General features: G+C 34.8%; 1 protein-coding gene across 2 annotated transcripts; it reads right to left on the bottom strand.

The window, feature by feature from the left end:
- Window positions 1-226: 226 nt before the first annotated feature.
- Window positions 227-8,917, bottom strand: LOC105137239 (vacuolar protein sorting-associated protein 51 homolog). Of its 2 annotated transcripts, none has more exons than XM_011042926.1 (20): window positions 8,552-8,917; window positions 8,334-8,473; window positions 8,195-8,249; window positions 7,973-8,080; window positions 7,360-7,458; window positions 7,139-7,216; window positions 6,428-6,505; window positions 6,021-6,179; window positions 5,837-5,937; window positions 5,654-5,721; window positions 4,007-4,080; window positions 3,800-3,866; window positions 3,396-3,511; window positions 2,768-3,031; window positions 2,539-2,655; window positions 1,844-1,915; window positions 1,710-1,760; window positions 1,286-1,516; window positions 1,017-1,193; window positions 227-776 (listed from the first exon to the last, which is right to left on the bottom strand). In XM_011042926.1, exons 1-20 carry the CDS (start codon window positions 8,723-8,725, stop codon window positions 657-659), a joined length of 2,349 nt encoding a protein of 782 aa, XP_011041228.1. In that variant the 5' UTR covers window positions 8,726-8,917; the 3' UTR covers window positions 227-656. The 2 variants fall into 2 exon arrangements, with proteins under 2 accessions (XP_011041228.1, XP_011041239.1); XM_011042937.1 differs by having other exon boundaries at window positions 6,021-6,176; window positions 8,552-8,915.
- Between the last annotated feature and the right edge of the window lie 1,529 nt (window positions 8,918-10,446).

The following is a 10,446-nucleotide window of genomic DNA, read 5'->3' as shown; positions in this document are numbered from 1 at the left end:
ATTTGTGGTTGTAAATGAACCTTAACCACAACCACAGTACCAAATAGCCACTAATATTGCTAAACTACTTTTAACAATATGAATCACATGAAATTTGCTCAGCTGTTTCAGTAGTTGCTACTGCTACTCTCTTTCTTCTTTACTAACACGTGCATTCCTTGATTATAACATGTGTGGAATGTAACATAAATCACTGTCATGCAATGCAAATTGATCAACCAATAACTAGACAAAAATATTGATGTTTGATTTGGAAGCATGAAAACTATTTCTTCCCTACCATAAAAAATTGGAGATAATAGCATGGTGATTTATACAGTGTACAGGCTATATGATTCCCAATGGACAGCAACATTCCTATACTAATCATATCATATATTCTTGCCAACGTGGACCATGAGAGCAAAACTGCAGCAATCAGATCATGGCCCATCAAAGGTACACCTTCAAGAGTAAAATCATGAAAGTGTGCAGGGCCATTATCAGGAACCGGGAAACATATACCATCCTTTTGATACCATCTTACCACCCACAATACACTCGTCGGCTCGTGGATGCCTGTGAAGCTTCTATGACTTGATCATTCCATTCAGAAATACACTTTCCAGTTCCTGATGAATTGAGGCATTCTAACCACTGATTTGACCTTCCTCTAATTACGAAGAAATTGGAGTCTGTTCCTTCTCTCTTGCCAACTTCTCTTGAATTAGTTTATCCAAGATAGGAGGCTCTAAAGGAATTGGATCAAGACAACGTTCCGAAGCACCAACAATCACCTGCTCCATAAAGAAATCAATGCATGCCATTTATTGTTAGAAAGTTTCGAAGTTAACCACAGGTATCATAAACTCTGAACTCGAGAACAACAATTAAAGCAAGGGAATCCAACCCCCATCGATCTTTCCGATATCTACAACACATTTTCATACAATAGAACAACAAACAAGCATGAACTCCCATAGCAGATTTCCAGGATTAAACTTCAATTTTTTTAGTCAAGTTATTCCTTGATTTACCTCATCAAGCAAAAAGTCAATGGCAGCTTCATCTTCAACAATTTCCCTAAGAGAAGCCCTTAGGAACCGAATATCCAACTGAATTTGCTGGAATCCACTCCGGTTGAAAGTCTGGAGTCGAACAAATTCTAGTAAACTCTTAAGACAAAGTTTTACTACAGTAGTAACAACAGATTCCTGCAAATTGCAAGCAGAACCAGTCCATGTTACTTCATAGTCCGTACCAGCAATTCCTCCCCTAATAAAGTTAAGCAAGTATAGTTTCATACCTGTGTATATTCAGTTTTTGTAAAAATCTCAACTTTTTGCTTGAACAACTTTGCCAGGTGGGTTTCAAGAAGTTGACTCCTGGCCCTATGAGCGTTTGACCGAATCATTTTGTCCTCTCGTAATGGATTGCTGCAAGAGGAAGCAGTGCTTCCATTGCTTTCAGAGCGACGATGCTTGTGGAGTACTCCATAAGGTAAGATCTGCTTTGCTTCTGTTCTTATTGCTTCCAACTAGCCAGGACAAAATAAAAGTAAGTCCTCAATATTTCCTTTTTCCAATAAATAGGCATGGGTCCACACACCACAAATCTACAAGTTGCCACGATTGTCATTTGTAGGAAAGTCAAATTAAATAAATTTGTCCTAATATACCCCCCAATTATCAACAAGATATTAACCCCAAAAAATCAATGAAGCAACAAACCTCTTGAAGGAATAAATCAACAAACATATGAACTTCTCTAGGTTCCTTGTGCTGTAAAAATAAAGAAAAATTAGAGTCAGATATCAAACTAATTCACATCAAAATAACCTTCTAATTTCACGTGTCATACTAACCTTGACCCAATTTGGAGCTGTAAACCTCTTCCTCAGGAGAACCAATATTTTTTGAGTAATCATGTTTATATACTGAAAAACAGTAACACAAAATAGCAAAATGTTTGTTGGAACAGCTAGTAGAAGTGATGTGTGGATGACAAACGTCACTCAAATAATTAATTTTGCATTGCATTTTCTGACTCAATCTGAGAGAGCAAATGATATCATAATAGCAAAATGGTCAATGAATTTCTATGGCACCCATGTCCAGGGGAGATAATTGCCTTTTTTTGTAGAGGGTGTTGGGAAAGGGGAAAAGAAGGGAAGAGAGCAAATTTTCCATTTTCATGAGGAATGGAGTTTTTATTTTTGAGAGATCATGGCCCTGCTTGGATCCCGTCTTTCTGTTGCATAATTGGGAAAAATTCAAAACCCAAAAGATTCAGTCCCTGATGCTGTGATGGGACCAGATGTGAGCAAGGGGAAAGTTTTCAGCTATCCTCCAACAGAGGTGTTTTGGGAGCGGGTAGCGTGGAGTATAACTATGTAGTAAATAAATTTATATGAATTTTTAAAGCAATTAAGTAGTGACAGTGCCATGAAAATCCAAAATTCACCATACACCATGAAATGTTTTTGAACCATCACATAAAACAGACACTTAGACATTGCTTCAAGAATTAAAAGTTCTGAATAGAGACTTTAGTTCATACATGCTGTAGAAGTATTTCACCATCTGAATGAAAGGTTTGAGAAATTTCACCAGGAACAAGTGCTGGCCCTTTTCCAGAAGCAAGACCACCACCACCAGAGAAATAAGCAGCTATTTCCTGGCAATCAGGACATACAAATTAAAGGTAAGCCCAGAGACTATAGAATTCTAAATTATGATGTTGCACCCCTTAAAAGGAAAATGAAATGAAACTGTGAGTGGCTCCTTGCCTCAGTAATTCTAGGGATGGCAGTTTGTTCAATAAAAACAGACAGTTGAGCCAACACAAGGACAAGGCCTGGAATCACTTTCTCAACCTGCATAACCTCTCTGGAATTTTCGTCTTGACTGGCAGATTTATTTTTCCCTGAAAGCAAGAGGAACCGATCATGAAGTGCCCTGAAGAAATCTTGAAATCCTTCTCGAACCCACTCAATAATCAAGTTGCTCAGTTGAAGCCCTCCTAAGTTTTCCTCAAGAAGTTGGCGGAAGTCCTGGAATGAATGAGCCAAGAGATTCAAAAAAGCTAGGTGAGGATGTCATGTACATGGCAGATAATGTCCCTGTTGGTGACAGAAATGTCGAAATAGAAGGATTGAGGAAACACACGCACACAAATCACTAGAGAAAAAATAGAATGTAAAGCAAGGCTGTAATATCATTGCCATATATTTTTTTTAAAAAAACAACAAATAGCAAACACAGAGAAAGTGATAGAAAAAGAGTCTAGTTAAATTTTTAAGTAACATAATAGATATTTCAGCAGGATTTGTAAATATACATATAGATTCGGTACAGAGGAAAAGTAAGATTTCAGTTATTCCTGGGAGTACTAATGTCTTAATGGCTATTTATTACCAGTAACACATTCACGCTCCCTTGAAGAACTGTGGTTTTTCCTGCCTCAAGGAAAACCACCAAAAGATGCTCTTTCGCTTCCTCCTTTGGTTTGATATGGACATTGGTTAAGGAATCTGCCAGTTCAAACGGAATTTGAATAAGACCGCTAAGGATATCTAAAAATCAATAACAATTATGAATTTTCTGAGCTTTTTGGTCAACAAATTTGTATCCAATGTAAAGTCATTTGGTGGTGTAAGGTTACAGCCTTGTGGGTTCACACTACTCCAGTATCCTTCATAACCTACAATACATTCTCAAAAGGTGGACAATTGTATCGACAAACAAAAGAACCTATCCAACCAAATTTTATTTTGTTCATGGTTTATAACCACAGAAGTAGAACTAAAATGTAACAATACCTGAGATATCATGAAGAAGGTGAGAAAATGTGCTTTTTATATATTGTTTGACAGCCACCTGGGAAGCCTGTGAGAATGTAGGATTTTTTTAGTTACAAAGTTCCATAAACAAACAAAATTATTTTTCTCATTCCAGACCAGCGAGAGAAGGAAAATGCAGGTAGGGATTATTATTGAATCTAAGCACAACTGATATTAAAGGACAACCTTCAAAGAACAATCAGGGAGAAGAGCCTCACTCAACACTTTATCCATCAGGTGAACATCTTTCCATATAATTCCTGTATTTGGTAAAGCATTTCAAGAAATCAAATGCAAAGCTTCCAAACAAGAAAGAATCAGCACATGATATTTAATTAACCAAAACTCATCCATAGGAAACCTGGAGCGAATTCAGAGTAAGGACAGTCAGGAACAAAGAATGTTAAATTGATTAGATGGGTGATGAAAATATTAAAGCAATCAAGCATTTCTTCACCATGATAGTTTTATAATGACACATGCTAACTGCATAAAATTTATACAACAAGGGGAAGTTTCCAGTCTCATAGCATCTAACATAACAGGTTTCATTACATGGAAAGATAGCTTACTTTTTAGAAACAAAAGGAAGAAAACTTGCTTTTGCAGGTATAGGATAAGTAAAAAACTTCAGTTTCCCACTATCTTTAGGATGGTGAAGAGACCATTTTACAGACCAAACTAAAGACAGCAAAACCAAATTACAAGAATAGCTAAAGCAACCTCAAGGAACATCAGAAAACCAAGCAGCACGATGGGTAAAGGGAACACTGAGGAAGTGCATCACAACTGCAGAGCACTAGGAATAGAAACAACTTAAAAACTCGAGTCCACATGGCTATCTGGCAGTCAAGTAAGTTTTTTGATGTTGTGGTTTCTCCCAACAAAACACCTGATATGGCCCCTAAAGCAGAATGGTGAATTTGGTTGCATTCATGTCATAATTACAGCAATTGATGCTGGAGAACAATGCAATCCAAGTAAAGAAACTTTCACTTCTCAATGTGTATTTCAACACTCAATCAGTGATCAATCAAGTATTTTAATTTTTTCAATGGAATGTTTCAACTCTCAATTTTTTGCTTTGCAGTTAAGAATTTGAACTCTCAATTTGGTTTAAATCAAGTACCAAATTATATCTATTTTTTTTCTACATATCACGCACATATATTGGCAAGTATTTTATTAGTTATCCCTGGTTCTGGAAGTGTTATGTCACGCCATTACTTAATGACCAAATTATTTTATTTTTAACAAACATCCAATTTAATATTGATTGATCACAAATTGGGGAGTTGAGAGATGTTATTGAAAAAAATAACAATTGAAATACTTGGTTGAAAAAATCAAGTCCATGTACTTGGAGCCCATTTTTCAGGCAAATGATGCATGTCAGAGAACTTGATGAAAAAACCATTCAGTAAATTTTTTAAAAATCAATTGAAAATCTTGACTGGTCAGGAAACCGAACAGTATATTGCCATCTAGATTATGTTGTACGGCATAGCTAAGTTCCAACCTTGCAAGAAGGGGTGCCAAAGAACAAAATAGTTCAATCATGATTATAGTTTAAGGCCAAAAAAACCCTTTCAATTACACATATTTCTAAAGCAACCTAAACAAAGGATATAAAGAAGAAAAAAAAACCCTTGAATTCGAGCATAAAGATGCCCCAAACGAATGCTAGCATGTGTACAGAGAAGTGATATCGTAGATGAATGACAAATTCAGCAATAAAAATTTAAATTAAAAAGGTAGACAATTTAGAGTAGAATTTGTAGTCCAAAACATGATTTCCAAGAGAAGCTGTGTTGAGAGATCCATAGTACTTACGAAGAACACCCAGAAAATTAGCAATTGGAATCCACTCCTTTATGTAACCCGCAGTAATCTCAAAGTGCCTAAAGAAATTGCCAATCATATTACATGAGGAGTCGTGTGCTTTAAATTCATGATGTCCAAAAATTGAAATATAAATAAATATAAAAGCTGTTGTAACCAACTCAATGCCCTTACTTGGCAATCAACTCTTGAGAAAGTTTAATCAGTTGCTTTTCTGAATCAGGAAAAATTACTTGATAAGCTCGGACAGCTTCAGCAAACTCACAAGCTAAAACCTAAGATCACGCTCAGGATAAAGTTTGTATTAGTACGAGAACTGATTTCCAACAGATATAAAGCAGGTACGTGTTGTACTTACATCATGCACAGAACCAGGAACTGACTCGGTATTGTTTCCTTGTTCTGAAAGGTCGTTAGATTCTACCAAAACATTGGCTATGTCTTCATGCTTGAGCTGAAGGCCTTCAAGAGATTGCTCTAGCTTTTCAAATAGTTTAGCTTTTAAGTTGTCCATCTGCTAAGACAAAGGGCCATTCATCATCATATGCACGCTGGTCTCTCCAACAAAAACATAACAAGAGACGCACAATACACATGCCAGGCCAAATAAGTAAAATTTAGCATCTATCAGCAACAACCAAATGTAGCCTAACACTCATAAGTCAAAAGAATTTAAGAAAAAAATATAAAAAAGAACTGCATCCTCATTAACATGCTAGCCAACCAACAAACAATCTGAAGTGATACATTGAGTGCTATACAAACCGGAAAATTCAACTTCTTAAGAAGTACTGCGGCCTCAGCCCTTGCTTGTATGGATTCAGAATCCAGGAATAGCTTCCCCTGAAAAGCAGATGAAACAACAAGAATTCCACATCAAGAAAAAAAAACTTACTTTTACAGCACATATCAATAGAAGTCAAGCCTCAGAATTACGATTTCATTCTTTCAGAAAATCTCTTACCTTAATTTGGAAATCTTAAGGAATATGCCCAAAGATATAAGAAGTCTTAAAGATTTATGACACAGTGCAAAAGCTTTGTCAGAGGCTTATACTGGAGATTCCCAACCTCAAAGCCTCGTGTAAAGATATATTAATTTATTGCAATACCATCGCTATTCATGTTGCATGGTTTGATATCTGGTATCCAAGTACAGAGCACCGTCCAAACATAAGGAGCATCAACTGAATTCAAATATTTTCACCAGGAGGAATTCAGTGATCTAGCAAAAGTAACAATGGGCTAAAGTATATCCCCCACACCCCCAAAGAGAACAAGCAAGTACTTCCAGTCCAATAAACCTAAATGGCAGGTTATTCCAACCCAAGCAAAAAAAAAAAAAAGACAAAGACCGGCTCGTACAAGTAAACAGCTTGCAATCTAAATGGCCAAAGAAAATGCAGGAAAAATAAGAGACAAAGACACCATCCATGGTTCCCCTGTCCATATGTTTAATTGGGAAAGAAGAATATACCTGCAATTTTTTTATAATAGTGGCCATAGCTTCTTCAGATGCTTGCTTACAATCCTGGAATGATGAGTCCCCATAGGCCTGGTACACCAAAAAAGAAAAAAGAAAAAACTTAAATTTGAAAGTAAAATATGTAATAGAAACAAAAAGAAAATTCCCAGAAAAAAACAATAAAAATAAAAGCTTGAACCCACCATCGAAGGACAAGGTATAAAACGACTAACCTTTAAAATTGGCATTGCTCCCATGTAGATCTTGACTGCATCAGCATATGTCTCTGATTTAATACACTTCCCGAGTCTAGCAGGTAGATCATATATGAACTGCTCTATTCCAGAGAGGAAGAAATTCGTATGACTAGTATATTGCCAAAAACTGGAGTTTTAATTATGTGGAATAAGCGGATTCCATTAAATCCATTACAAACTTGACTAAAACTATCAAAAAAATATAAGGCTGAACTACAAGACCCAACGTTAACTAAAAAAATCCATTGAAGCCTTCATTATAGAGACTCTTATGAAACAAAAATGTTGATACATGTGATCATTACTGTCAAGTAAAAACTGGCAAGTGACTAGCATGCAACATGCTCAAAGTTCAACAGCGTAAATAGGTTCACATCACAAACAAGTCAACTAGCTAGGTCAAAAACCAAAGTGACTATACAACAGCGACGTTATACAGTTCCAATTCAGCATCCTTGGCAAGGAAAATTCTCTAATCTTCATAAAATACAATTCAATGTTAGTTGAAAATTTTCTCAAAAGTCACCTGCAAGCATGATGTTATCAGTTTATAAATATGAATCGTGCAGGAAACGATGTTTTTGATTACCTGAATTTTTCGAAGAAGGTTGTGTGTGCGATGCAATTTCTCTATATGTTCTCTCTTTTCGAAAAGAGAAGTGTTCACACCATCACTTCTAGATTGTACCGATGTTATCTACAATGAAAGGGTACATTTTGTGATGGTTATAACACTTGGGCACCGGCATTTACATATATGCAATTCAAAGGACATATTTAAACTAGGGAATATGAGAAATTTGGCACATGCCTTGCCAAGAAGCTGCTCCATACTTGCTTCCATGCCCACAATATTACTTTTCATCCTGTAGGACAAGAGAAGGAAAAAAATTCAAAATTGCACTGAAAGGAATTGTTAGCAAAGTCAAATTGTGAGCGGGAAGGGATACCTTTTAATTGTGTCGGTGGCGCTAATAAACTTGTTGTAATTTTCATAAACTAACATTTGCAAATCGGTGTCTAGGTTTTTTATCTCAGCTGCCATTTCAACATGCCTCTGTAGAAGCCCTTCCAAATTTGATTTTTGCACCTGAATTCAAGTTATAAATTCATGAATTAATCAGGAAAAAAAACAACAATAAAAGATCAATTTAAAAAGCAGGCGCACCAGGAGATTCATGTACTGTTCGGCGTCGAAGGAGGTGGTGTTAATGGCATCTAAAGACGCAAATTTGAAAGAATTGCTAGTATTGGACACTGAAGGGTCTGGAGAATAGAAGCTTGATAACAAATCTCTCGTTCTCTTTGCCTTATCATCCAACGGCATATCGTCTTCCCCCATTTCGCGAACTATAGTTTCGTTTCGTTCCGATTTCACAGATTCGATTGGTGAAGCTTAGATTTTTACTGGAAATCAATCGATTCAAGGTCCAAGATAATGGCGATGGGTTTGATAATTTGGTTGAGGAAAAGTTACTGTGAAGTAACTTTCGCTGCTTTTACCATGAACGTCTCACGAGGTGCATGGCCGCGGCCTCCAGAGAGGCAGCACCGGTCTACAAGCTCGTTCCATTATGGCCCAATACCATGGACTCCAAGCCCAGCATCATGTAAACGTTAGTTTAGTATTATGTTAGTTTGTTTTTTATTTAGCAATAAATAAAAAACTGTTTGGTTATTTGAAGAGTTCAGTATTGTGGTATAGATGTTTTTTTTAATTAAAAATATATTATAAAAAATTATTTTTAAATATTATTTTTAAATCAGTATATTAAAATCATTTCAAAATATTTAAAAAAATTAATTTGATATTTTTTAATATAAAAATCAATTTAAAAATCACTTTAAAAAACAGAAATTATTATAGGTGAAACAATGCATTAGAGCTCACGTGTAATTGCATTTCAAACATTAATTTTGTAAAAACTAAAATAATATGGTTTTTATTTATTTTGTATGTAGAGATTCATCTCATGCTAATTTTAGTTTTGATCAAGTATATATATTTTTTTAAATCTATTTTTTTAAACTTTCTTAAATCCATTTTTTTAAAACTAAAACTACAATACCCACCACAAATTATATATGCACAGAAACCTAAAAATAGTGTAAGAAAAAATGGACATCTTTACTCCTCTTCTTTTCTTTTGATTTCTTTTCATGTGTATTTAGTATTAGTAAGATGTTTTTCTATTGGAAATATATCAAAATATTTTTTTATTTTTGACATTGATATTTCAAAATCATTCAAAAACACCTAAAAACATCAATTTTGTATTTTTTTAGATGAGAAATAATTTTAAAAACTTAAAAAAAAAAACCGATTGTAATGCAGAAACAAATACCTACAAACTTAATCACACAGTTAATCTTCTCGCTCTCACCTATTTCAATCATTTCTTATTTCGTTAAATCTCCATTTCACCTCTCGTAACATTCTCACCAATTAGTTCTCGGAATTTCTTGGACATGAAATATATTAGAATAATGATATTAGAATAATTTGATTTTTGAAAATATTATTGATCATGGTTTTTTTTTACTGTGTTTCCTCGCGGTTTGGGAAAAAGACACGAAGAGAAATATATGGTTTTTTTTTTTTTCTGGGAGAGGAGAAATACGGCTGTAGTGGCCAGTGAAGATGAAGAGGAAGAAGGAATAAGAAGAAAATAAAAAAAATAAAAAAAATAAAAAGAAAGAAGGGGAGGGAAAGGAAGAAATCAAGTCAATGATATTTTATTCTTTTCTTTTAGATTTAAAGTGTAAATTTTCAAACATGGGAGGAAAAGCATGACCATGCGCGTACCTTGAAAGGTTGAGGGAATTCTCCATTCTTGTTTTCTACACAGGAGAATTTCTTAAATAAAGCCATTAAAATCTCATTTTTATTATGATTTTGGCCTTCTGAACTAGTCATTTGATGGTTTTATTACGATAGATGTATAAATACTTTTCTCTACAGGTTCATATGTATTTCATAATATTTTTATAGCAAATCTAGGGTGTATGGGATTATAATGATAATTATTTTTAAAATATTTTTTATTACAAAATATATCTAAA

This window comes from Populus euphratica, unplaced genomic scaffold, assembly GCF_000495115.2.
Source record: "Populus euphratica unplaced genomic scaffold, PopEup_1.0 scaffold2.1, whole genome shotgun sequence".
Lineage (NCBI taxonomy): Eukaryota > Viridiplantae > Streptophyta > Magnoliopsida > Malpighiales > Salicaceae > Populus > Populus euphratica.
The sequence above is the reverse complement of the archived record's forward strand: the minus strand, read 5'-3'. Positions and strand labels throughout refer to the sequence as shown.

Excerpts from the sequence above, each read along its gene's own strand:
- LOC105137239 (XM_011042926.1), bottom strand. The coding sequence starts at position 8,725 with ATGGGGGAAGACGATATGCCGTTGGATGATAAGGCAAAGAGAACGAGA. Across the intron at positions 8,081-8,194 it reads TGGAGCAGCTTCTTGGCAAG|ATAACATCGGTACAATCTAG; the intron begins GCATGTGCCAAA and ends CTTTCATTGTAG. Across the intron at positions 2,656-2,767 it reads CCATCCCTAGAATTACTGAG|GAAATAGCTGCTTATTTCTC; the intron begins GCAAGGAGCCAC and ends CCTGATTGCCAG.